The sequence below is a fragment of the Nicotiana attenuata genome, chromosome 6, assembly GCF_001879085.1.
Source record: "Nicotiana attenuata strain UT chromosome 6, NIATTr2, whole genome shotgun sequence".
In the NCBI taxonomy this organism is placed as follows: domain Eukaryota; kingdom Viridiplantae; phylum Streptophyta; class Magnoliopsida; order Solanales; family Solanaceae; genus Nicotiana; species Nicotiana attenuata.
Genome location: NC_031994.1, coordinates 2,437,678 through 2,465,121, shown reverse-complemented (window position 1 = coordinate 2,465,121; position 27,444 = coordinate 2,437,678). Strand labels below are relative to the sequence as shown.

The 27,444-nt window shown below is 34.8% G+C and overlaps 3 protein-coding genes across 4 annotated transcripts; 1 reads left to right on the top strand and 2 right to left on the bottom strand.

The window, feature by feature from the left end:
- On the top strand, positions 9,539-13,874 carry LOC109226478 (ribosome biogenesis regulatory protein homolog). Its single transcript, XM_019391239.1, has 8 exons — positions 9,539-9,736; positions 11,280-11,430; positions 11,853-11,904; positions 12,086-12,214; positions 12,530-12,647; positions 12,912-13,095; positions 13,179-13,292; positions 13,464-13,874. Exons 1-8 carry the CDS (start codon positions 9,642-9,644, stop codon positions 13,614-13,616), a joined length of 996 nt encoding a protein of 331 aa, XP_019246784.1. The 5' UTR covers positions 9,539-9,641; the 3' UTR covers positions 13,617-13,874.
- Positions 14,664-20,604, bottom strand: LOC109226477. Its single transcript, XM_019391238.1, has 9 exons — positions 20,383-20,604; positions 19,046-19,154; positions 18,826-18,954; positions 17,878-17,993; positions 17,116-17,197; positions 16,401-16,460; positions 16,221-16,328; positions 15,934-15,979; positions 14,664-15,296 (listed from the first exon to the last, which is right to left on the bottom strand). Exons 2-9 carry the CDS (start codon positions 19,145-19,147, stop codon positions 15,088-15,090), a joined length of 852 nt encoding a protein of 283 aa, XP_019246783.1. The 5' UTR covers positions 19,148-19,154; positions 20,383-20,604; the 3' UTR covers positions 14,664-15,087.
- LOC109226476 lies at positions 21,634-27,194 on the bottom strand. Of its 2 annotated transcripts, XR_002068062.1 has the most exons (5): positions 26,192-27,194; positions 24,580-24,744; positions 24,421-24,472; positions 23,445-23,611; positions 21,634-21,922 (listed from the first exon to the last, which is right to left on the bottom strand). XR_002068062.1 is itself a non-coding variant. In XM_019391236.1 (4 exons), the coding sequence occupies exons 1-4, from the start codon at positions 26,455-26,457 to the stop codon at positions 23,522-23,524; spliced, it is 573 nt and encodes a 190-aa protein (XP_019246781.1). In that variant the 5' UTR covers positions 26,458-27,194; the 3' UTR covers positions 23,113-23,521. The 2 variants fall into 2 exon arrangements, 1 of the variants encoding a protein (XP_019246781.1); XM_019391236.1 differs by lacking the exon at positions 21,634-21,922 and having other exon boundaries at positions 23,113-23,611.

Here is a 27,444-nt window from a genome sequence, read left to right as displayed (position 1 = left end):
TGGTAGGCGGTGTCGGTCCCCAGTGGGTTGGTTCGAGCTGGGCGAGGCTAGATTATTGGGCACAAACTTAGTTCACGATGCTTTGGAGAAGGTCAAGGTGATTCAGAATAGACTTCACACAACCTAGTCTAGACAAAAAAGTTATGCGAACCGGAAGGTTCACGATGTTGCATTCATGGTTGGAGAGCGGGTCTTTCTTTGGGTTTCGCCTATGAAGGACGTCATGAGGTTCAGGAAGAACGGCAAGCTGATCCCGAGGTTCATTGGTCCATTTGAGGTGTTGCGGCGAGTTGGGAAAGTTGCTTATGAGCTTGCCTTACCTCCCAATCTAGCAAGAGTTCATCCGGTATTCCATGTTTCTATAATCCGGAAGTATCATGGTGATCTGTCTCGTGTGTTGGATTTCAGCTCAGTCCAGTTGGACAAGGACCTATCCTATGTTGAGGAGGCAGTGGCTATTTTGGACAGGCATGTTCGAAAGCTGAGGTCAAAGAACATTGCAGCAGTAAAGGTTCAGTGGAGGATCAACGGTCGAGGAGGCGACTTGGGAGACCGAGCAGGATATGCGCAACCGTTATCCTCATCTTTTCATCACTTCAGGTACGTCCCTATGCTCGTTCGATGACGAACGATTGTTTTACGAGGGGGAGGATGTAACGACCCGATCGGTCGTTTTGAGAGTTATAACCCCGATCTCCTGTTAACTGCTTTCCCCGTATCTATTTCTACTATTGTGACTTGGCGGGAGGTTCCGTTTTGGTTTTTGGAGTGTTTTGGGACACTTAATCCCTAAAACGGAGGCTTAAGACTTAGAATTTGGACCATAGTCGGAACTGTGTGAAGATGACTTCAGTGAGTTTCGGGTGTTTGACGGATCAAATATTGAAGTTGTGTTGTTGCTGAAGTGATCAGACTTCTGGTGTTTTTGCACCTGCGGTGGGGAGACCGCAGGTACGGGAACGCATGTGCAGAGAGAGAAGCGCAGAAGCGGAAAAGTGGAGGAGTGCCAGGGGTCGCAGGTGCGAGGTGCATTCCGCATCTGCGATGCCCGCAGATGTGGTGGAGAGACCGCAGAAGCCGTGAAGGACCGCAGAAGCGAACAATTTTCCGCAGGCGCGCACACGCGGATGCGGAACCAGCTTTCATAAGTGCCTTTCGCACCTGCGATTGTTTTCCCGCAGGTGCGGTTGATGTCTCGCACAAGCGACTTAGATGGGCAGAAAAGAGAGAATTTCGAGGGTTTGAATTCATTCTTCATTTTTGGACTTGAGAGCTCGGAAATTGGTGATTCATTGAAGGATTTTCAGAGGAAGTTATTGGGTAATGATTTTTAACTCGTTTTGGGTTGTATTCCAGTAATCCATAGTTGTTTTCTTCATTAAATTAGGGATTTGAGTTGGAAAATTGGGGAAAAATTGAGAGAAGTTCTTAAGCCAAATTTTGGGGTTTTGATCGAGATTTTGGTATCGGATTTGAGTAAATTTGGTATGGTTAGACTCGTGAGTGAGTGGGTGTTCATACTTTGTGACTATTACCCGATTCCGAGACGTGGGCTCGGGGAGACATTTTGGGCGTTTTTCTATTTACTTGCTTTAGCTTTGATTTCATTAGCTAGATCAGTTTCTTGTAGCTATATTTACGTTATGTAATTGATTTGGCTAGATTTGAGCCATTCAGAGCCGGATATTCGTGGAAAGAGCATTGTTACCGATTGATTTGGCTTGGTTCGAGGTAAGTGGCTTGCCTAACCTTGTGTGGGGGAACTCCTCTTAGGATTTGGTACTATTTTTGATATATGAGCGCCGTATACGTGAGGTGATGAGTGCGTACACAGGCTATTTGTTGCAAAACTCCATTTCATTTAGTAAAATACATGTTTCCCTTTTTCTGAGCTACACTAGCATATGTAATTTTCCTGTTTAGTTTATAACAACATGTCTACGTGTCTAAATTGCTTATCTGAACTCGGTGCAGCATGTTTACTGAAATTCCTGTTTTTCCTTGACTTGTACTTAGTTCAAATTGTAGGATTCGTATTGTAGCTGTTGTTTCTACTATTTGAGCTGCATATTTACTTTGGGACTATGGAACGGTATTTTGGGAGAACCCCCTTATCTGCATATTTACTTTGGGACTACAGAACGGTATTTCGGAAGATTCCCCTTGTACTACATATTTACTTTGGGACTACGGAACGGTATTCCGGGAGATCCCCCTGCACTGCATATTTACTTTGGGACTACGAAACGGTATTCCGGAAGATCTCCCTTCACATTTACGCTTGGGACTACGGGACGGTATCCCGAGATATCCCCTGTTGCTATCTTTGTGTACTGAGCTGTTGTTTTTCTATGACTTCAGTCTTGCTAAATTTCAGTATTTATTTTACTGTGATATTTCATTCTACCCTATTTTATTTTATATATATATATATATATATATATATATATATATATATATATGCAGCATATAGATGTTTTATTGTATTATCTGAGGAAGAAACATATATATCACATCAATGATTATCCATTTGCTTCAACAACAACAGATGTGGACTTTAACGATACTTTGGAATTTACATATAAGGACTGGAANTATATATATATATATATATATATACCAGTAGGGCTCTGACCTAGCCTCGTCACTACTCGACCGAGGTTAAGCTTGCCACTTAGTGGGTACCGTTGTGGTGTACTCATGCCCTTCTTTGCACATATTTTCCGTATGCAAATCCAGGTACCGCTTATCAGCCGCATTATTAGTGAGGCGTGCCAACTATAGAGACTTCAAGGTATATTTGCCGCGCCCGCAGACCTCGGAGTCCCTAGCTACTCTTCCCCATTTCAAACACTTCTTGTATTCCCTTTGTTTGGACTCTGAAGTATAGAAATACTGTTTTCTTTTGTAGTTTGTGACTTACGATATTCTGGGTTTTGGGAGAGTGTATGTACATTTCGAGAGTGATTATTGTATATGCCGAGCGGCATCTAAATTTCTTATTTAAATCTACCTGTTTGCTATTAGTTGTTATGTTTTCGCTTCATATTTTCGCAAATGTTAGGCTTACCTAGTCGTAGATACTAGGTGCCGTCACGAAGGTTCACAAAGTGGGAACTTGGATCATGACAGAAACACTCTTATCTTTTGGCTCAAATCAGCGTTTCATATGGTTTCGTCTTCAGAGAAAAAAAAATCTTTGCATTTCTCCTTCAGAGATCATGTACTCCATTTGGGTGAATTTCTCAACTTAATGTCTTCCTTTACTGTTAGAGTTTGCTGTTTTTTCTTGTGCTGCTACCTTCTTTGTTCGTTAGTTTTCCGCTGTTCTTTCTCTATTTAAGAGCCCGTTTGGATATAAGAATTTTTTTTTTTTTTTAGCGTAATTTTTTTTACTTTTTTAAATCTAGTCATTTGGTCATAAAATTTCCAATTTTCACTTGAAGATGCATTTTGGAATTTTTCGAAAATTTGAAAAACTGCAAAATACTGTTTTTCAAAGTTTTCACTCAGATCACTCACAAACTTCAAAACAACCCTAAATTATATTCATGTCCAAACACAACTCTAAGAGGCTATTTGGAAAGCCACCTTGGAAATGGATTTGGGTGTAATTACACAGTTTGGCATGTTTGTTTGGCCATGTAATTACTTGATCAACATGGAATTAGGTGTAACTGGAGGGATGTACTTACACTCTCCAATTCTTAATGGGGAGGTGAGAATTGGTGGTAACTACACTGTGTAATTACAAGGTTGTTTTTTAGTTTCTTTCCTTTTTGTTTTTATTTTAATTTATTTTCTTTATAATTTTTTATTTCTATTATTTTAATTTTTTAATTTCTTTTGAAGTTTTAAAATATATTTTTCTTTGTTCATTATTTATTTTTTATTTCTCCATCTTTACTTGTTGTGATTCCATGTAATTGCTTATATTTTATTTTTTATTTATTTTATTATTCTATTTTTTGAAACTACACCTACAGTATTAGAAATAATGAGTCATTAACAAACTTGGCATATAATGAGTGATGCAATTAAAGTGGAATTTCGTTGTTGAATGTAGTTATAAACTTATCATGTTCCCTAATCTTAAGCTGCAGCGAAACTTATTATTATTATGTTGGAATTTGACATATGTTAAACTATTCTTTCTTTTTTTGAATTTTGAAATTGTGATATATTCATGGTTCCTACTTACTTGTTTTAGTAGTATTGGCTCACATTGCATGTTGTCCATTTTTTAGTTAGAATTGATAGATTAGTTTTGTCAAACATTCGAATAACGTTATGACATTATATTTATAAATATTAATTTATTTTATCAAACATGAATTCCATGACATTCTTACAAAGCATATATTTTTAGTTTTTGCAAGTATCTAAACTAAATATTATTAATTTAAAAATATATATAAATTATTTTTACAATATTATAAATATATGATTACGAATTAATGTATATTCATGAAAAAATATACATCTTAAATACCAAATATAATATCATTTAAACTTATAAAATTTTATATGCATATATTTATTATATTAACTTTTAAGTTTTGATAATTACTTAATTTAAAATTTAATCTAACTGTGTAATTACACTTGTGCGACCAAACAGTAAACTTGTAATTACACTGCAATTACACTATGACAAACAAACATGTCGTCGTAATTACACAACTGTGTAATTACCAGGATGTGTAATTACTACCCTAGTAATTACACCAATTCTAATTACAGGGTGGCTTTNAAGAGTATAGTATAAAGTAAAAAGTAAAAAAAAAAAAAAAGTTTTTTTTTAGTATTTCTTATAAATCGATAAACCGAAGAGGACAAAATCGAAATCGAAATCGATAACTCGATAAGGAAAATTTCGAAATTGAAATCGATATATCGATAAACCGATAACAAATAATCGATTCGATTTATCGATAAACCGATTCGAATGCACACCCCTAGTCTGACTCCTTTACTCTTCTTCTATTAAGTTTTTAGTACGCTAATTATGGTAATGTCCATTGTTCGAAAGGTATTAGAGGCTCTAAGATTGTAGCTATGGGGTCAATGAGTAATATTTGCATGTGATGTAAGCAAGATAAATAACTTGCCAATATTTAACGACTTGATTACAAATGACTTAAATGACAAACTGTTGAACTAGAACAATATACATTACACTCTTTTTTAATCTCATTGTTCGTGTTATTTGATGCATCCCAAGTGTTTGATGATATGCCAGATATAATTAAATAATATTTATTATTTTATCATTTTGATTGATGTTCTACAACATGCTCCTCCAGTACATTATTTATTTCTATGCCAAATAATATTTATGGATTTTGTACTAAATTCAATTTAGTACAAAAACAGTCTTCTTCTTACTTCTTTGATATTTGTTCTTGGTTGAGAATATCTTGTGGTATGTAGTTGTTGGTTTTATGCATTTAATTATATTAAATACTTAAAATAGGGTGAATGGAAAATGGAGGGAAATAAAATTTTTGAGTGAAATTTTAAGTTTTCCCCCTTGGCAAAGGGACATTGTCTTATATTGGAAGAGGAAAAAGTTTTTGATGGGTATATAAGTAATTGCTCTTCTTCTAGCACATAAAGAGTTGAGAAGAAGGCAAGTCTCACGCCGTCGTCGTCGTCGCTCGGCTCGGGCTCGGCTTCGGCTTCGGTCAATCGATTGATTGATTTTTGGACCAAATTTATTTGTTAATAGTAAAATATTAACAGAAATGTTATTAAATATATGTTTTAATAACAGAATATTAATATTAAAATAAATATTAATATTAAATCCAATTCAGTTATCCAAATTTCAGTTTTCTGTTTTTGTAACAGAAAATTAACTACCCTTCAATTTTTCCTTTTTATTTTTCCTCTTTATTGTCGAGTAAATAGCCATTTATGTTATGACATTTATGTTGTGGCTGTTTTGCATAAATAGTCATTCTGAAGAGTTGCACCTCTTCAGATTCCAGCCCAACTTTGGCTATAAATACAAGACTGTTCTGCTCAGAATTTCCATACGATTTTATGAGTTTCTCCTCCTTCTTCTGCATACTTTTACCATCAAACAAAGCAACAGTAAGTGTGATTTGCTACCGAACTTTGTGTTCGCTGAAACATTGGGGTTTGTAATACCACTAGACCAGTGTGTAATTCGTTCTATCCTGGGAGGAAATAATCCACTTGGGTACTAGGAGGGGATTAAATTCCTTAAGGAAACACTGTGAATTCAGTGGGCTCGAATTGATTTTTATCTCTTTACGTTTTCTGTTTATATATTATTCTGCTTTATTTTTTCCAGAATTAGTCTACAAATACATTTTACTAACAGTAGTAATATGACAGCTATTATTTATGCTTGTGTTCAAGAAATTCATTGAAACATGTATCATTTTGTGCATCTGGTTCAATTGCAGTTTGATATTAATTACCTCGCTTTGTATTTATCAAAAAAAAAAAAAAAAGAAGATTATAGAAGGTATAATATTTCAGAATTAAACCAAAATATAAATTTTACTTCAACAAGCTAAAAAGACTTGAAACATGAATACCGACAAACAAAGAATATCTTTCTGTTCTTGCTTCTTCTTTTTTCTTTAAATCCTTGGTCTTTATTTCTTCTTTTCATTTTATTTTGGTATAGAAATTGGTAGCTCAAGGGTGTTGAAATAAAAAATATGTGGTACCTCTAATGCTAGAGATTGGTCTAACTTTGGTAATATGACTTACAATATATGGATGTCTTTGGTTGTTGAATGATAGTGTTTGCAATTGTTTTGCAGAGATTGAAGGTATGGCTTTAGTTCTTATAAGTGTTTGGCAATTCTGATATTAAAGATTTCTTCTGTATGAAGAGAACCTTTTTTTCTGTATGAATCGATATTATTCCATTCCAAATCCTTCCTGATACCTCCCAAGGAAAATCTCGAATTTGGATCCCAAATTGTCGGGTTAGTGTGAGCTTATCCATGCGGTTATGCACTCTTTGAATATGACTCCGTTTTTTGAAAGATCGTGGCTTTCGTACTTTGATGGGTCTCCGAGATCCTTTCGATGACCTATGTTGAAGGGATATCTTGGCTAGTCTGCGCTCTTTAAGGTTCTTGATACTTTAATCTTCATTAGTGCTGGCACAACTATAATTTCAAATATTTGGTGGTTTGGGGCTGCAGACAATAACAATAGTTAATAATTTGATGCTTCTAAATCGTATTTTGATTACATACGTTGTGTGTCAATCTAGAATTCAAATTGTGAAGGTGGTTTAGTGTAATATAGTTCTTATTGGTTGGTTAATAATGTGTCCAAGTCTTATTTTGATATATATTTGATGATGTTTTAATATTCTTCAATGTTGTTGCAGCTGAAATCCCCCAAATATGAGAACATATAATTCATATGGGAAATATATGTAAAGAACATAAGATGGTAGACTTAATGTATATTATCTAATAGTAGCACTATTCTTTTTGGTTGTTTGAAGTCGGCTTTGAAATTATATTTGTTGGTACTGCGAGAAAGTTCAACTATTTTCATTCTAAGATTTTCGTCGCGTTATTTGAGATTTCAAATAAAAGATGGTTTAAGATAGATGGAGCTTGCTTGCTTTAATCTTAGAACATATGTGTAATTATTGAACTCCATTTTGTGCAATTATAACTAAAGTGATTGCACTTAAAAGATCTTTTGTATATGTTGCTATCATGCAATTACACTTCAAATAATGAAGTTGTTCACAACCCTCTCCTAAAAGAAAACCAGATTAATCATGTGGTCCCGTGCATTGCACGGGTATACCTTGCTAGTAGACTTATAAGCACAATTATAACACATTATAACCAAAGATCTTAATTGCATTGAAAGGGTCTTCTAAGTCATCCAGTCAAACATTTCTATAATAGTTTCGTTTGTTTTGATATTTTTTGGCTGCTATAGTAAAGTGTTATTATAAAGGACATATATTATAACATAACATAAAACCAGTTTCGAAAAAACTTGACTTTTATAGTGAATGACTATTATATAGAGATATTGTTATAAAAAAGTTTGATTGTATATGGTAAAAAGTTTGGGCTGAGTTTAGTATTTTTATTAGTTAGTGAGCACTTTTAGTAAGTTATTTTTTAAAGGGGAAAAGGTCAAATATACTCCTCTATTTTGGTATATTGTTCACATTTATCCACTATTATACTACAGGGACATATCTACCCTTATCGTTAGCCAAACTTTTTTAAATACCATCCACCTAACGAAAGCCACCAAAATTTAAAAATACATGCTCTTTTTTAAAATCCATTAATAACCCGTTACCCCCCTTCATTTACTGTACTTCTTCCTCACATATTAGTCATCTCCTTCGTACTTATTTGTTGAACTCAAGAAGTGAAAGACATAAAAATAACGACAACCTTATATCCACTTATATATTGATTTCCGATTCTTTTAATATCCTTATTTTATGTTTATTATCTTCTACCTTTTCTAATTTCTTTTTTTTCCATCTAGTTTCTCTCTTTGCTTTTTTCCACCATGTCGAATTGATGTTGAATTGTACTAAGTATTCATCATGATTTTCTTTCCACCATGACTTGAATGTTTATAGTATGTTATTAGGTTAACAGTTTTGAAGTCTTAATGCAGCTACCGAAGTATTTCTTCCTCCAACAATGAGCCTTTGTTGATGAGTATTCACGCACCATAATTTTCTTATTCTACTTTAAGCATTTGGGCAACAAGTAATTATCGCCAAGTGACGCCTTAAGAACCAAAGTTAGATTTCAACTTATGGGATATGATACTCACAATTCTTAGTAACAATGAACTTATAATGAACACAAATTAGAAAAATAAATTAGATGAGATTCAATTTAATATCAAGCTACTGCCTAAGGAATTCATCAAGAATGAAACAAAGTACACCGACAAGTTGGAAAGCAACTTAACAACCTAAGTACTCTAACTTCATGTATTAACCAAACACAAGTATTATTAAAGTATATATCAGATGTTACCAACATACAAACCAGCTGTCAAGTGCATTACATTAGACAAAGGAAAGCTATATTATAACGATAAAAAAAAAAAAAAAAAAAAAAGTGGTAACATGACATCCTAATGCCACCATGAACAACTAATAACCAAAATATATGTTCTTACTAATCCTACTTCTAATCATTCTCGGTCTCTCTCTAAATAAATAAATATATTTAGACGTCTCAGAAATTTAGGTTCAGAATTTTTTAATGATGAGTTTAACGGGTTATGAGTTAATGAATTTTTTTAAAATGGTTATTTTATTAATCTGGTAGCTTTCCGTTGAGTGAAGGGTATTTTTAAAAAGTTTGGCTAAGGATAGATAACGGGGATAAATATGAACAATATACTAAAGTAGAGCGATATATTTGGCTGTTTTTCCTATTTTAAAACTGTAGGTCGCATTTAGAACCATCGACCTAAAAAAAAAGGGGAAAAAAAAGAGAAATAAAGGACATATCAAGTTTGACCTATTTGCATTGTCTACCCTCAGGTTTTCATAAAACTCAGCCCCCTTAAACCCTCGCTTCTCTTTCACACACTTAGCAGAAACACACACACACACACACACACACACACACACACAAATGGAGGCGGCTGCTCAAGAATCATACGAGATGGACTTAGGAAATCTCATGGCTTCATACCCACATCACAGCTTTGCTTCTCCACCTATTTCCAGGTTTCACTTTCTTAAAAAAGTTTCCTACTTTTAACATGTACTGTTATTTTCTGTGATTTTTTTTTTCTCTGTTGAAAGCTTGAATCTTTGAAAGATTTTAGAGCATTTTATTCCACCCTTTCGACAATATTTGCTTAATTTATTTTATTTTGATTTATGCGTTGATAAAGTGAAATTTTCGAAGTAAAGGGGTAGACCTAAAATCACATAAAATCGTGCAGATTTAGTTAAGAATTTAAGCATGTACTGTATTCTCTCTGCTTTTTTATACTGGAATTTGGTATCTTTGATAGGATTTAGAGCTTTTTATGCCCCCCTTTTGGACAATTTTTTATTTGTGGAGTGATAGAGTGAATTTGGATTAAAGGGATAGATCTACAAAGGGCAGCCCGTTGCCACTAAGCTCTCGCTAACAGGTTCCGGGGAAGGGCCGGACCATAAAGGTATACAGTGCGCGGTCTTTCCCTACATTTCTTAAAGGGATAGATGTAAAATCACATGAAATTGTCAAAAGTACCCTTCTTTAACATGTACTGTATTCTCTGTGCTTGTTTGTACTTTGTACTGAGCTTCAACCTTGGTTAGGTTTTAGAGCATTTTATTACACCATTTTGGATATCAGCAGAGTAGGTATATAGAGGTTTTTGATGGTCAACCCCAGCCGATTTTGGATTGAAGCATAGTTAATTGATTGATAAGTCACCTTTGTTAGTTACTTTTTCTGGTTCAGCTTCCTTTCGAGTTTCCTTCTTGGGATGTGGTCCTTAATAGTTCACTGTTGACATACCCTAATATCTCAGGGTCACAGGGACTCAATTTGAATGGAACAAGGGGCAGATCATTACCAACTTCCAAATGTCTGATTTTAAAGGCGGATTAAGCCAATTCTTTTGCAACTGTCTCAACATCATAATGGACACTCGCTATGCGAGACGTCTAGTAATCTTGCTTCAAATTGAATTGAAACGAAAAGTTGTAATCTTGCTATTTTATAGCGACCCCTTTAGCTTATACTTATGTATTTAAGATTGTTTCAAGAAGTATTTGCTTTATGCCTTTTGGCACCTAATTATTGAACAAGCCATGTTTCTATTATTGTTGATCTCTCTCTCTCTCTTTTTTTTTGGGGTGGGGTGGGTGGGTTGTGTTCAATTTAACAAGAAAGTATTTGACCTTATCTATCAAGCAAGGTGGGGAGTTCTTGGTGGGAGGGATGCCGAGGGTCTATCGGAAACAACCTCTCTACCCCAGGGTAGGGGTAAGGTCTGCGTACACACTACCCTCCCCAGACCCCACTGGTGGGATTATACTGGGTTGTTGTTGTTGTAATGAGAATGACACTCATGGAATTTCTTCTATGCTTCGTACATTCTGTCTCCTAATATGTAAGAAGTATTTCTGTTAAAGTTGTTTTTTACTTTAACACAAGGGGAAACAGAACTAGCTCATAGTCATTTGCTTTTGATGTTTTCACTAAGTTTCAATGCGAGAACACTCAACTGATTTCTTCTATTTGTCTTATATTCTTGTGCCAAATATGTAGGGAGGAGCTTGTGAAGGAGTGTCTACAGGAGGGAACCAAGTTAGTTCAAGCTATTGCAGATGCCCTCTTCAACTTACCTTCAACGGAAAGTCCCGATGGTCCTCTAGTCAAGTTGCCTCAACCAAATACGAGATTGCCTCGAGAGAAGCCTGTAAAGCCTCATTTCTATTATTGATGCAAGAATTGTGTGTTTATCTTAATCAGTTAAGAGTTGTGTGTTAGAATATGTATTTGCAACAATGAACTCATTTTTCCGGAGATTCACTATATTTTCAACAACTGACAGTATTTTCTATTAGTTGGTACTTGCTGATAAAGAATAGTTCAACCTCGTAATGTCTTGGGGGCAGCATAAGTGAAACCTCATATGTGACTCGATCTCCAAATGTGAATTGAATCTTATATGCAGCATAAGCTATGAAAATGCAATTTAACCATATCCTTATACATGCTATATATTACAATAGCTAGAGTTGGTTTTGGATCTTTTGATTTTGTTTGATTTGTCTTCTATCCTGTTGCTTGAAAGTTAACTTGTGGTATCAATAGCTTATTATGAGTTGCTTATTTCAGCTTCCAAGGCCTAAACCTCCAACAAAATGGGAAGTGTTCGCGAAGAAGAAAGGTACCGTGTGAATGTCTTGTGGTGTTTAGAACAGTTAATTCTTGATTTAATTGACTTTCATCACACCCCCTTGGGGTGCGGACCTTCCCAGGACCCTGCGTGAACGCGGGATGCTTTGTGCACCGGGCTGCCCTTTTTTTATTGACTTACATCGTTTTTTCTGTTTGAAAATGTCTTGCAGGTATACAAAAGCGTAAGAAAGACAAGGTTGTTTTTGATGAACAAACTGGTTCATGGAAGCGCCGACATGGCTATGATCGCGTAAATGATGACAAAGATGTGCCAATCATTGAAGCCAAGGAAACTGATGGTATATAAGAGAAATTTCATTCTTGCTTTGTGCAATATCTTGATTTGCTTTTAGGTCTCAAGCACGGCAAGAATTCTGAAATATAGAATTTAAAGGGTCTTAACATCCTAAAATAAATGTTTGTCTTTAAGTCAAAGTTCATTATTTCAGTTCTCAATGGATAGTGATTTTGATTGTACTCTCTTACGTCAATCAAGTCCGTACGATGATCACTATAGAGGAAAGCAACTTAATTTTGTGAACGAAGGGAAGACCATATCTGCATTAGCATTTTGACATTTCTCTGAAAATGTCCTCTCCCTGTTTGTTTTTCAGAGCCTGGTCAAGATCCTTTTGCTAAGAGACAAGAAGAAAAGAAGAAGAGAGTAGAAAAACAAGGGAAAAATCGATTAAGTAACTTGAAGGAAGCTGCAAAAGCTGGTGCCTTGCCAAGGTCTTGTTCATCTAAACTTCTCTTTGTCTTTTCTGCCAAAACCTTAATTCTTTATTAACTCCTGCCGTCTATGAAGATTAATGAGGTGTGCTGTTCCATGTCTCAAATTCTTTGTTTTGATGACTAGCTATTGAGTATCTTATTGCTTAGCAGATTTCATTCAAGAAAATTGTCAACCTCTGTTTCAATTGTCTTGAACCTTGCATCTACCTTGTTCTCTTAAAGTCATGTTGTTGATGAACGAAGATGTGTTTCTATTTGCAGTCATGTTCAGCTTGCTGCCACGGCACTGCCTATAACAGGAACACAAGCTGCACCAAGGAAAATTAGCAAGGATGAACTCGGCAATGTCGCTGGAATGGCAGCAAACGCAACAGCTAGTGGCGGAAAATTTGACAAGAAATTGCCTGGGGAAAAGCCCCTAAAACATGACAAGAAGTACCGTAAGGTTTGTATTATGGGAAGCGCATGCTTAGATTTGCTAAGTCTTGAACATATTGTATGTCTAACTCCACTTTACGTTACAATCAGTTCTTACCAGTTGCGGAAGGATCAGGCATGGGCTCTTTAGAGAAACAGCAAACCGAAAAGGTTCTAAACAAATTGATGGCCAAGAACTCCCACGAGATACTCAATGTGCAAAAGGTATTGTTTATGCTACGTTTTTCTGATGTCTCTACATATGTATCTCTTTCATTTCATTGTTCGAAGAAAATTGCTAGGTGCTAATTTTTTTTAACGATGAACATCATTTCATCGTCCGAAGAAAATTCCTAGGTGCTGATTTGTGTTAATTTGTTTTCACCTATACCACAGGCCGTAAACATGTACAATGTGAAAAAGGACAAGAACCGAAGGAACCAAGGAGGGAAGTCGTCATCAACTCCAAGCAAGTTGAAGGTGAAGAAGTCACCTTACAAGAAATCATCAACAAAAGGGCCTACTTCAATTAAGGGAAAATCCAAGTGACTTTGAAATTTCCTCATTGCAGTGTCAGTTTAAAGTTTTGATAGGTAGTACAAGCTGAAATAGTGTAAGCTTAATCAGTTCAATTGCTTATTCTTCTTTTTCACCAGCAAGAAAGTGTATAAGCTTCCTGCCACACCCAAATTATTTTTCCTTTTTTTTGGATTCAACAAAAAATTCCTAAATTTTGTCTCATGTCTCATATAGTAAGTGATGTGGAAAAGTGCAGTAGAGGGAGTATTTCTCTCTGTTTTGACATCATATCATGTGATGCAGGAACTTGTCTATTGCTGCAGTTGCCATTTAGAGGAGCAAAAATCCTCTATTTTGTGTTGATGGAGGGAAAACAATATCAATTGTCAAATTTTTTGTTGAAAAAGGAGACAATACAATTTAATGAGAAAAATTACCTGCAGAGCCAGAAAAATTTAATGAAAGGCTAACTACCAATGCTCTCTCAAGGATATGACAAATTCAAATTAAATTTGAGTTTGTATGCTAAATGCGAAGAGAAGTTATTTAACTTATATTGGTTCATTACTATAATTTCCACTATGAGAAGAACAAAATGATTAGGCATACATTGTATAGCCGCTCTAAAAATTATATATATATATATATATATATATATATATATATATATATATATATATATATATATATATATATATATGCACACAAATACACATTTCTGAATGTATATACAAAAATTATCCATATTTTATGTACTTTTGGCTATCGAATATAAATAATTTCTAGCACATGCTAAAAGTGATATTTGCTTTAGTTGACAATTAATAACTACAATTAATATAATAAATCAAAATAGTTAGATTATTTTTATGTGGCTGTTAGCTTACCACAACCTTCCCCCTTTATCGGAGGAGCATAGGAGAAGCTCAAATAGACAGTTGCTTCAAGACAACAGAACTTAAAGTTTCAACAAAAGTAGAAGCCTACAAATTGTCAGTATCTAACCAGAAACCAACTTTGAACTATATTACAAGATAAACAGAAGTAGAAACCTCAACAAATTTAAGAGAAACAATCTTAATAACTTTCCAGCACACCATATACATTGAGCTAAAGAGCCAAAGATGTCAGAGCAACGGGGAGGGTAATGTACACGCAAACCTTACCCCTACCCTGGTGGGGTAGAGGCTATTTCCGATAGACCCTCGGCTCAAGAACATAATTTACAGTTCAATTATGTCAACCAACTGCAACCATCATTTATCTAGACTCGAGATTGGCTATGTTTAACGAATCTCACAAAGGAGGACTCTAAAATGTGTACCATATATAATATATGAACAGACACATATGTAATCGTATATATCAATCCTCAAGAAAAGGAGTGGTGTTCAAAAACAAGATTTACATATATAACAATGTTCAACAGTTTAGTACCTAATACGTACCCTTGTAGGTACATTAATGAATCATCTCTTTTATAATCTCTGATATTCGTGAACTAGGAAGACAGCAGACGTTTCTCTTCCTCCTCAAGTCTTTTTAACCATCTAAATCCAAGGTCAGATCCTGCTTTTGCAGCAATTTCAAATTGTTCTCTGGCCAGCTCGATCGGATTAAGCTCAGGATCGACTGCATTCCTCCTTGATATTCTGCTTGAGGACCCCCGCTTCACTAAAAATTTCGTTATTGATTCTGGAAGTTCCACACCTGAATGATGCCACATAAATAGAGAATCTTAATTTGCTGAGAACAAAAAGTCCAATATATACATGACCGGCAGTATATCATCTTGTATCTCTATACTCAAAGAATAATCAGGAATTTCTGTGCAATAGTTACAAGTTCATGATACCTTTTCCTCTGGTTTGACCAATGTTTTGTAGTTATCATTGATCAGCATCTCCCACCTTTTTTTATTGTTTTATTTTCAGTTATTCTTCCTTCCATTCTGAGCAAGTCATATTCCCTATTAGTATACTACTCTAACTAAGATATCATGCTTTCTTTAAACTTTAAATTTTTGCTTTGTAAAATGGTATGTCAAACTGAAGCCTTTAAAAAGAGCTCGTAGATATTCCAATCACGTGCATTGCATCACTTGAATTAGCAGGAACCACAACCCATTAACAATAAAAGAGACAAAAATAAGATGAAGCGACACACAGCTAAGTTGATAACAAGAGGGGACAGTCTCACTGTTAGATGATATAAAATGTAAGAAGAGCAATGACACATCTTTTGTGTCTTTGAATTGTATATATAGCTTCTGGTATTGCATTTGTACTGATGATACATACAAATTGTTGCCTTTCTCGAAAAAAGATAACAAGTGGGGACAGTGTACCTTGCAGTAGAAGGGATCCATAAGCTATAGCTGCTCCAGCATGACCCTAGATTCAAGCAAAGAAAATTAGGTGGGGATAATTGTAGAGGCTCTTGACTTACTCGCTAGTAAATCAATTTTCTACAAGATAGAGCCAAATTACGCCAACCACAGTTTGTCAACACGAATATGCTTCCCAAATGTACTTTCTCTTTTAAGTTTAATACGAAAATCGTCTTTCAGAACAGCATATAATTTGTCATTACATAGTAGTTGTAGCATTCAACAAGCAGTAAAGTGCTCGGTACCTTCTCAGATGCTCTATGGAAACACCACAACGCAGAGCCAACATCCTTTTTCACGCAATCCCCAGTAAGATACACAGCACCTAAGAGGTAAAGTGCACCTGGATGCAACTGAAAGGAAAAAGAATTTTTTACGGCACTCAATGGGAAGATAAACTTCGGCTTTGCTAATAAAACACACACCTGGTCAACAGCCTTCTCCAAGTAGTAAAATGCTTGCTGATCTGATTGCACATACTCGTTCTGTGAAGATAATCCAATATATAAAAACAGTCAAAACTTTTAGAGAATGTCTTTAAGGCAGAATAAGAGAACAAATCGAGGGGAGACTCAATAAGGTACTCGATTATGCACTCCTAAACCAATAATCTTCTGACGGACATTATGGAGCAAAACATATATTCTTAAAACACCGAACTTATTAACCTATCAACAGAAGGGAAGTTTGTGAATGACCGAGCTGACAGAATGTTTAACACAGACTTGCCTGACATCCAAACACTAATAGCACAAAGGGGTTTCACAAAATAATTCCCCACTACTGCAATAGAGTATGTGAAAAGGCTTCAGATATGTGTTTATATTGCCCAACCAAAGTGGATAAAATAAACATTGTAAAAGCACATCGAGAAGGTGTCAGCATTAACGCCATAAAAAATGTTCATTTGTAGTTTACACTAGAGGAGTTCACAAGTCATACAACGGAAAGGGAGATCCAACAAGCTAACCTTGTTTCAGATATCAAAGTGATGTTGGCCAAATTTTGAGTTCTAAACTAAAACTAGCTGCATAGATGTTCAGATTATTTGTCACTAAACCAAGAGAGAATCTTTAACACCATACGAGCTCATAGGTGGTATAGCCATTCTTCTTGACAAAACTAATAAGAAAACCACACCTCAACTCTTAGACGGCAACCTAATTCAAATTGAGCATCTGGATCACCCATCTCCGCAGCTTCCACTAATAAAGCAGCCCCTCTGTCATTAAAAATAGGAAGAAATATTAGCTGTTAGTTTTGACAGTAATTCCTGAAAAAAGTGCTGAAAGTATTGCTCAAGTCAATTTAATTACTCCATGAAAAAGTACTGAAGATATTGCTCAAGTCAAATAATTAACAACTCGCTCATCTCATAACGAAATCAAGAAGTTACATAGACATACATATCAAGTAAGCAGCGATCAAATAAGCTGAAAAATCAATTACTCCCTCCGTCCCATAAAACGGGATGGTGTTTGATTGGCGCGGAGTTCAAGAAAGAAAGAAAGACTTTTAAGACTTGTGGTCCAAAACAAGCCATAGACATATGCGTGATTATAAGTTATCTCATTAAAGGTAAAATGAGAAGTTAAAAAGTTTAATTGTTTCTAAATATAGAAAGGTGCCAATATTTTGGGACAGACTAAAAAGGAAAGGATGCCACATAAAATGGGAATAAGAGAGTAATCAATAACTCAGTTAGGAACTTTTTAAAAACCTCAATCATACACATGATGGCTTAAGTTCAATAACATAAATTGGAAAAGCTTGAAACCTGTTAAGTGGAGCATGAAGATCTATTTGGTCCTACTTAAATGCATGCAACAATAGCACATGAACGATGATAAGTGTCTGCACTTTGCAGATGCCCGATCTTCACACCAAATAGACAAAACTTACACAGCTTTGCATGCCCCAGGGACATGGTACTTGAGATGCAGTTTTGAAAGCCAATATCTTGCATGGGTATTTGAGTTGTCTGCTTCCAGAGCCAACTCAAAATTCTCCTTTGCTGTCTAACACATAATCGGCCAATCGGAAAATATTTGATAAGTCAAAAATCCAAGAAAAAGAATATTAATGGATAAACTCTACCAAGAAATACATACTTAAGTATTACTACAAAAATATCTAACACACATACAAAAAACGAAATAGATTTAACAAATGGAAGGTACTTCTTAGTAAATGTTGATTAGATGTAAGAGAGACGTAACCACATGAGAAGGAAAGAAGCAAACAAAACATACAACGATGATATTTTGACAAGCAAAGTCGATTATAAACAGGACTGCTATTGTAATTTAGCTACCAGGCCAAAAGTGCCTGCTTCTTCCATTTCTTTGGAATACCCTCAGTTCCTTCTTTAAAAAAAAAGACTAATTGACATGCTCTGCCTCCATCTCCAAACTCAAAAGACAGCAAGAACCACAAGTCGGGTGCTTTACGAAAGAGGGATCAGAGGGTTACCTTGACTGTAGCCATGTTGGGAGCTAAGTTTACTCCAGAAAGATCAGTAGATCTACTTAACTGAACTAGCTCTTTTACAACCATCAGTAGCAACCAACTTCCATTACTTATTCAAGAAACCGAAGAAACATAATGACCAATGAGCTACTTCGTTCATGTTGCAATCTTCCAAATAGACTTACAGCAAGGATCACACACTATTCTAAGGACATAAATATGAAAACAACAATGTCTCTGGGTGTAAAACAGCACAACCCAAGATAAATGGAGATAGTAGTAAGCACTGAAGATGTAAAATCACAGACACATTAATTTCGTTCAAAAGAACCATAAATAAAAGAAGAGCAAATGTATCAAGCTATTTGCTACTAAACGTACCCTAAGTGAAGGAATGAGACGTTTGTCATTAAGCTCACAATAATCAATTACTCTATCAACTTCCTGCAGAGCATTCCACCCCTTAGCTATGTACTCCATCGCCTTCTTATTTCTGCTGTGCATTCCTCTCTATCGCAGAAACAAAAGTTAGCACTAAATGAAACTAGAATGCATATCACTACTGTCCCATAATTCGATTGACGGGATTTGAAAATTTTACCTCTAGATGGAACTGGAAAGGATGACGACAGAGCTGTTTAGTGACAGCTGGATGATAAGTAAGCTGTTTAATGACAGCCTTTAGAAGGAATGATCTAAACATTATCTGCCTGCATTAACAACCATAAGGATCTTAGTGTCAACTCATCGAAGAAAGCACTAAAGCACAAATACAAGAATCACCATCAAGGGAAACATCTAAAGATATAATTTTAGTCCAACATAAATAAAACAGATAAAAAGTGACTTTAAAAATGTGAATGCACATTAACAGTAATATGAGGGAGAATTTATAGCCAGATAGAATGAGATTCTAGATTTATTTTCATTCTCAACCATGCTCAAGTGAAGCACGCCAAAAATATTCATTGATATTCAAACACGCGAAAAGAAGACAAATCACATTGTTATATTTCACAAAGCATTTCATATCCTAACACATACAAATGACGCGTCAAATGCTCCTTGGTTATTCATCTTTAGCAATGGCCAGCGGTGGAGCCATATATTCTAACAAGGATTCAAAAAAATACTACACTCGGGATTTTCTTTATGTAAAGGGTATTCAATAAGTTCTATATAAACATGAAACATTTGTTTACCCATATGCTTAGTACAATTTTTCGGGCAAAGGGGATTCAATTAAAATTAACAGTCAGCTCTTCATGTTTTAACAAATGAATAACCTCAGACAACCAAAATTCTATATAATAACCGACAATTGTGACTCGTCAAAATCTTACAACACAGTAAAATTCTTAAGCCATTTCTTTTGGAGTTCCCAAAAACTGGTCCTGCGTGAATTTCTATTGAAAGCGTTCTATTTTTGTCGAAAAAAGTTCGCTTTTTTTTACAAGAAAATTTCCAAACTCAGTTTTACCAATCTTGCAAAAACTAAAAAACTAGTTCTATAGAATTTCAAAACAAACCCCTTAAATCTGATTTATGAATATACTCCATGTAAATTATTTTCTCAGAAAAAAAAACATTAAATTCACGTCCAGAAACAAATGGGTAACACCATAAACAACTCTATTCAACAAAGGGGGGAAAGAGAGACCTTCAATTTATAGAGAAACCAATAAATAAGGTAGTGCTGACACCAAAAAAAAAAATTCACATTTTATTGAGGAATAAAATATAATTTTAGGTGAAATTAACAGAGATATTTCCAGGAAGCATCAATCATAAGAATAAGCCCAGAAATTGGAAGCAAAGCAGCAGCTTATAGGGGTAACCAATGAAGAGGAGCAACAGAAATAGTAAAGCACTATAGTAATTTTAGTTTCCCATATCTACTAATTCTTGAATTATGAGGAAAAAATTAAGCTCCTGTACCTTCTTAGCAACTGAAGCTCGGCCAATAGTGGTCGCTCCGAACTATAAAGAAGACTGATCGCAGCTTTTCGAAAGGGACTGAAGAAAATGGAGGGCAAAGAGCGCCAATTGCCAATTCAGGCAACGGATCGGCGTTTGTCTATTGCTATTTGACAAATTGGGCAATTTGGTAGTGAGCTTCTCCTGTGTTTTCTATTTTTATTTTTTAAATTTTCTGCTCTCTTGTGTTTTCTTTTTATGGCTTATTTGGATAGTTGTTACATATGTTTCTTTTAATATAAATAGTATTTTATCGTATCCTATAGTAATGTTTTGAAAAATTGTGTCATTCTATAATATTATATACAGTCAAACCTTTCTATAACGATCTTGCTTGTTCCGGATATTTTTGAATGTTATAGTAAATTGCTGTTATAAAAAACATATATTATAATATAACATGAGATTTGGTTCCGGAAAAATTTGACTTTTATAGAGAAGTGTTGTTAAATAAGAATATTATTATAAAGAGGTCTGACTGTACCATCAATTTGTAGAATAAGCTTATAATATTATTGAAAAAAATAGAGTAGGGAGAGAATAATTATTAAAAAAAATAGGGTGAAAAGTAAAATAGAATTATAGTAGTAAGAAAAAAATAAAATAAGGAGCCGATTACACCAAATTGGTACTTACATTTGAGTGCAGAAAAAAAGAATTAGCTCAATTCGAATAGGAGAGTGAAGTCCAATACTCATTGCTTCGACATGACTAACGTTGCTTTTTGTGTATCAGTTCATTTTTTAGTGTTTCGGGGTCATGCAATACGAATTTATGCTTATATCTACTTTTTTGTGTGTATTAGTACATATTGATTTTGAAAAACTTTTTTAGCACACGCTGACTGACCTGAAATTTCATAGGTCCATATGAAACGACCTAACGACCAATACTCATATCATCACCATGACATTCGAGTTTCTTTTATGGTATTTTTACATTCCTAAGTCACATAGGAAACCTTATTACCCTCAATGTTTAAGGTTTGATTTAATTACACTTAGTATACCAAATTACCAATTCTATACCATAATGTATTTAAGGGTACAATTAATGCAACGTATATCCCTCCTTAATTCAAGGTACCGTATATCCCACCCCTCCCACGTTTTTCTCTCCCAAACCCTCACCCTCACCCAACAATGAATCGTCATTTTAGTAGAAGTGATAGACGAGGGACAAAAGGTGGTGCATCTGCTTCTCAAAAACAAATTGATGAAAGAGAGTGCTTTCTACTAGTCAAGCAAAAGATAATAAATTTCTTCTACCATCCAGTAACATTTCTATTCACCCACCAGTAAAAGAAACAGATTGCACCACCCATCAACACTACAATACTCATCATCGCTTTCAGAGAGATGGCCCAACCATCAACTCCAGGACCCAAAGAGCTTCTCAGGCTAGAAAAGTACTTCACTATGCGACCTGAGAAAATCAGAGCAACATTTGCACCAAGTCCAAACAAAGGATAGAATCTCTTAGCCTCGTCAACAGTCGTAATCTGCAAAAGAAATCACCCAAAAGACTTAAATAACAGTGATTTCCCCCCAAAACACGTTTATGTAGCTTAATTGGTATTTTCGACATAATTGCGTTTTTTGCAGAAGATTTTGTAGAAGTTTTAGTCGTTTAGATTTGTAAAAACAGAAAACAATACATCTACAATCAGAATACAAATAATCTACAATTCATCTACAAAACATCTACAAACTGGGTATATTGAATTTTAATATCCCAATTCCCATTCGATTGTAGTTTAATTGGGATTTTCGATACAATTGCGTTTTTTGCAGAAGATTTGTAGAAGTTTTAGTCGTTTTTGATTTGTGAAAATAGAAAACAAAGCATCTACAATTAGAATACAAATAATCTATAATTTATCTACAAAATATCTACAAACTGGGTACATTGAGTTTTTATATCCCAATTCCCATTCAATTGTAGCATAATTGGAATTTTTGACATAATTGCGTTTTTTCAGAAGATTTGTAGAAGTTTTAGCCGTTTTTTATTTGTGAAAACAGAAAATAAAGCATCTACAATCAGAATACAAATAATCTACAATTTATCTACAATTTCTGCAATATGTCTTCTTCTTCTTCGAGTTTCAATCTGAAATCCAGTCAAAACCAAGTCTAATCTTCACCAAAACCCCTCAAAATTGAGATATAAACTCCAAACCATATTCCCGATTATTTTCAACAACACCCAATCCAAACAAATAATGATTTTTGAAAACCCAAATTTGAATTCAAAGCTTTCAAGCTTTTTAATGGCTGTCAATGGTGGAAAATATCTGGAAGAATATTTACTTCCATAATTGTAGCGCGCCTAAATAGGAATATCTGGAAGAATATTTAGTTCCAGATTTGTAGCGCACCTAATTAGGAAGGAATCAGCTCCTAATAATTGGTATTTAATGAATGGTATATATTTTATAGAATAATTGTGAACATGGCGGGTAAATATGAAACTATGCACATTTTTGGTAATAAGGTTTCATATATGGTATAGGAAGGAAAAATGGATTTTATTCTACTATAAGGATTTGGTTTCACAGAAATAGTAGCTTGATATTATGGGAGTATTATTCTCAATGTATCCAAGCGAATAGTCATGACGAGGGCACCTAGGGATGTGGCCTAACAGTCAATAAAGCGAATTCAAACTTGGAAAATCGAGGTTCAAATATCGACAGAGATAAAGTGATTCTTCCCATATGCCTAAGTCTTGGTGGATAGAGTTACTAGTACCTGTGCTGGTGGGAAGTAGCATGTCCGGTGGAATAGATGTGGTGCTTACAAACCGGCTAGGACACCACTTGTTATCACCAAAAAGTGTGAGTCGTGGCATAGTTCATGAGGGGAACAATTTACTCTTTGTTCAGCATGTATGTTGCAAAATATTATAGAATCCAATGCACTTTTGAAACACTATCAAAACTTACAAATATTTACTTCATTTAAAACTAATCGTTCAAAAGAAACTTTGAACTACTGCAATGGATCTGAATGGTTCATTACCCGTATACACCTTGCGCTATATGCACCTTCAGCTAAGTCAGTGGGACGTAAATTTTGTCATTGTTAACCCAACGTATCTAATCTGTACGAAGCAAATCAGTTTGCGGCTTGAATGTCCCGAGAACCAAATATGGAAGTATAACCATGCAAGCCATGAATAGAGTGAACTGCAAAACATTGAAGTCAAGGCAATAATGTTCAATCAGAAGTGAGAAACTGCTAAGACAGACAGGAAATGGAAAGGAAGAGGTAATACTCTAAAATGCAGTGATTATAAAAGCGAAAAAGCACAAAAATGCGACAAGGTCCAGGGGCTTTAAAGCGAGAAGTGAAGCGCACAATTTACAGAAATTAAAAAATATCAAACAATGTTACAACAACAACAACCCAGTAATATCCCACGTGTGGGGTTTGGGGAGGGCAGTGTGTACGCCGACCTTACCCCTACCCCGGGAGGTAGAGAGGCTGTTTCTGAAAGACCCTCGGCACAAGGAGATGGAAAAGAGGCAATGGAACAATAACAACCACAAACATCAGGAATCAGAAAAATAAATGAAAAAGGCAGTAATTGAATTTCTATTAAAATAACTAATTTTAGCATCTAATATACAATAATGCCGAGATTAATCCAACTCTTTAAAACCATCCTTAAAACTGAAATTCAAAGAAGTTTCTGATTCTTGTTGAATGTGCACCATTATTTGAAGCACAAACTTATCTAAAGTACATGGCTTCACCTATGAAGCCATAATCTCTCGCTTTGCAACGGTTCGTCATTTTAAGAAACGAAGCAATGGCTTTCAATGACATTGCTTGAACGATATGTTGAATAAACATTTTTCGTTTCTGCCTTTGGTAGGCAACTGTTATTGGTTCTCTTACATGATTCATCGAAAACTAAAAGTTATTTGAAGTTGGTCAACTGTATACTGGTTAAACATAAAATAAATAACGTGTAGCTAAGTTCAGGTCATACCACAAGAGGAAGGGTCAACAAGCTCCAAATAGGCCACAGAGCATAACAGAACCTGAAACAAACGACTCGTAAATCTCATTTGATATAGAAGTTTGAAACTATTTCTGTGTATTACTATTTGGATGCACAAATAATTCACGCGATCATTATATATCTTACAATAGGAAAGACAGCAGCCCAAGCACAGTGATGAAGGGAAGGGCAGCTGTACTGGAAATCTCCCACTTCTCATATGACTTCCGGACGCCCAAAGCCAACATACTTGTATATAAGAAAAACATAACATTCAAACCTACACCAAACATCCCAATGTATAGTGGTATTCTGCAACAAAAATGTTAAGAATCGATGAATAAAGCTTCCAATTTATGGCCAAAATGTGCAAGTTTTCTCAAAGCATTATCGCTGAAAAAGTCAAGCAGCTTTAGTAATTCCTAGATATCTCATGCATCTTACTAACAGGCTAACAGCTGCAGCTTACTAAGTTATAAAAGGATGCTTACGTGAAAGAACAGAGTGGATATCTGTTTATTTTGGTATCTGTAATTCAAAAAGTGATCCTTAAACGGAAGCGAAATTTACATGGTCCAATAGCATTAGTGGTTGAAGAAACTAATTAGGCATTTGGTGAGCTCTATATATGAATCCGAAAAATTTCCAAACTACATATATGCTATATTTTTCCTTGTATTCCTACACATGTACTATTTTATTTCTTCGATCTAGAGTGAATTAGAAGTTGGAGGAAGAGAGCTTATATATTCATTACCATGGTATATTTCAAATTATCTTACCATTGCGTGCACACTCTTGCTAGGAAAAATGACACACCTAATGTAGTGTTTCTCCATCTCTGAATGTAATGCAGCAAAAGAGGAGGTTTCAAAGGTTACTACCAAAATGTCATGATTCAACGCAAGAAGAAAATTGGTACTTAAGACAGGTGCATTTTCAACTCAGTAAAAGAGTCCAATGGAGCCAATCCAAAGAAAAAAGATGCAAAACCATTGAAAAGATGACTAAAAATTATAAGTGTACCTAGACATTTCTGACATCTAATAATTGGAGCGTCTCTAACATTAAAGTAAGTTACTTAAAGCACCAGAATTTGCTTATCATTTTCGCTATGCTACAGGATAAAAGCAGTATAAACAAGTATACCATTTCAAACAAAGAAAAAGGTTGTTAGGAAATCTTTCAACTAATAATTCGAAACAATATTTGACATGGTTTACGTATGCAAGTGTAAAAACAACCAATCCAATTCAAGAAGCACAGTAGCCAAAAGATTAGCTAAATCTACTCACATCATGTGAGTTAACTAAAAACATCAAGAAGAGCAATAAGCCAACAATTGAGGCAGTAGTATATACTACGTGGACAACAATTAAACTACACCATTTTTACTAATACTTGTTTGGAATTGAGATTAGATGTTTTTTTTCTCTTCAAAAAATAACCGATCATTCCATGTTTATTTACTTATCATTCTCTTTTTGCCCTCTTTCCCTTTTAGGTGAGCAAAACATTTATGCTATTCAGTCAAACTTCTCTATAACAGTCATCTTTTATAACAACACTTCACTATAACACCAAGTTTTCTTTGGAACCAATTTTCATGTTACGTTATAATACATGTACTCTATAAAATGTCCAGAACTAACAAGGCAATTACAAGGTTGTTATAGAGAGGATTGACTGTATATGGAATAGCAAATAGGTTACTCTAAAGTAATCTAAGTCAAAGGAGAAATTGAACTTGTAGGCTTACCTCCTAATTCGACCATCATGCCACAAAAGGAAAATCAAATTGTGATGCCAATCACCATAGTATACAATGAATAATGCAGAAGCAATCCAAAGAAAATTCTCTAAGATCTCAGTCCATGTCCTTGTCCTGGGAATTGGAATTGTTTGTGATTGCGAAACGAACCTAGAACAAGCATCATCCTCAAGATCATCACCACTCGAACCATACCCTTGACTTAGCCTCTGCCTCACATATCCACCACCACCAACTGGTGTTCCACCAGACATATTAACACAAAATTATTCTATACCAAAAAAAATCAACAAATTTCTCTTTCTTGTAACTCCTTCAAGTTAGTATCTCATAAGTCAATTTAACTGAAAAAGCCAATCAAACAAACCAGCTCCCAGCAAAAAAAAATCTCCAAATTTTCTATAAAACCTAAAAAAAATCTAACCCCAATTCACTTGTAAAGAATCAAAAAATTCCAACTATATAACAATAAAAGGTAACTGTATCTCCCACCAGTTACCAAATTGCAGCTCATTCAACTAAACCCTACATGCCCACTCGAATCAAGATTCATACAAGACTTAACTAAATGGTCCAATCTCTAAAACCCATATCAAGAATACAAAATTCTCATAAACCAAAATCAAAAATCAAAACTTTTTGACAACCCAATTCATAAAATAGCAAGATTATTACTATAAATCAAGAAACCCCATCAGTACCAGAAAAAGGAGAACTCTTTAGGTCAATTCTCGAATACCCAAAACGTAAAAACCCAAAGGTTTTTTCACATTAGAGTAATCAATGAACAATTAATGCATATAAGCACAACAAGTGCTGTTACTAATGACAAGAAAAGAAGACAATAAATGGTTTTTAAGAGACTTCGGTTGGGCTTTTTTGGTTTGTAGAGAGAGAGAGAGAGAGAGAGAGAGAGAGAGAGAGAAAGAGATCTGCGCATGTAAGTTGAGAGTAGTGAAGAGATAGACAGTTGGGGTAATGCCAGATTCGTTTCTTGTACCTTAGGTAGAATGTTTTTGATTGAAACCTTTTTAAAATATATACTTCCTTTATTAGATTCACTTTTGGAAAATTTAAAATATTTAGTTTAAGTTTATTGCAGTAAATATTAGAAATCACTTTTCCATATCTTAATTTTTATTGTTTTATTTTTTTTGGGTTTTCACCTTATGTTTCGTGCCGGGACCCCAATTTGTTACGAAATATATGTATTTTTAGCCGCTCACAAAATAATAATTAAT

What these genes read in the sequence shown, in the direction of transcription:
- LOC109226478 (XM_019391239.1), top strand. Translation starts at nt 9,642, where the DNA reads ATGGAGGCGGCTGCTCAAGAATCATACGAGATGGACTTAGGAAATCTC. An exon ending in ATGACAAGAAGTACCGTAAG is followed by an intron (nt 13,096 to 13,178) that starts GTTTGTATTATG and finishes CGTTACAATCAG; the next exon opens with TTCTTACCAGTTGCGGAAGG. An exon ending in AGATACTCAATGTGCAAAAG is followed by an intron (nt 13,293 to 13,463) that starts GTATTGTTTATG and finishes CCTATACCACAG; the next exon opens with GCCGTAAACATGTACAATGT.
- LOC109226476 (XM_019391236.1), bottom strand. Translation starts at nt 26,457, where the DNA reads ATGTCTGGTGGAACACCAGTTGGTGGTGGTGGATATGTGAGGCAGAGG. An exon ending in CATGATGGTCGAATTAGGAG is followed by an intron (nt 24,745 to 26,191) that starts GTAAGCCTACAA and finishes TTTTTGTTGCAG; the next exon opens with AATACCACTATACATTGGGA. An exon ending in GGGCTGCTGTCTTTCCTATT is followed by an intron (nt 24,473 to 24,579) that starts GTAAGATATATA and finishes CGTTTGTTTCAG; the next exon opens with GTTCTGTTATGCTCTGTGGC.
- LOC109226477 (XM_019391238.1), bottom strand. Translation starts at nt 19,147, where the DNA reads ATGTTTAGATCATTCCTTCTAAAGGCTGTCATTAAACAGCTTACTTAT. An exon ending in CCTGGGGCATGCAAAGCTGT is followed by an intron (nt 17,198 to 17,877) that starts GTAAGTTTTGTC and finishes TTTTAATGACAG; the next exon opens with AGGGGCTGCTTTATTAGTGG. An exon ending in TCCATAGAGCATCTGAGAAG is followed by an intron (nt 15,980 to 16,220) that starts GTACCGAGCACT and finishes GCTTGAATCTAG; the next exon opens with GGTCATGCTGGAGCAGCTAT.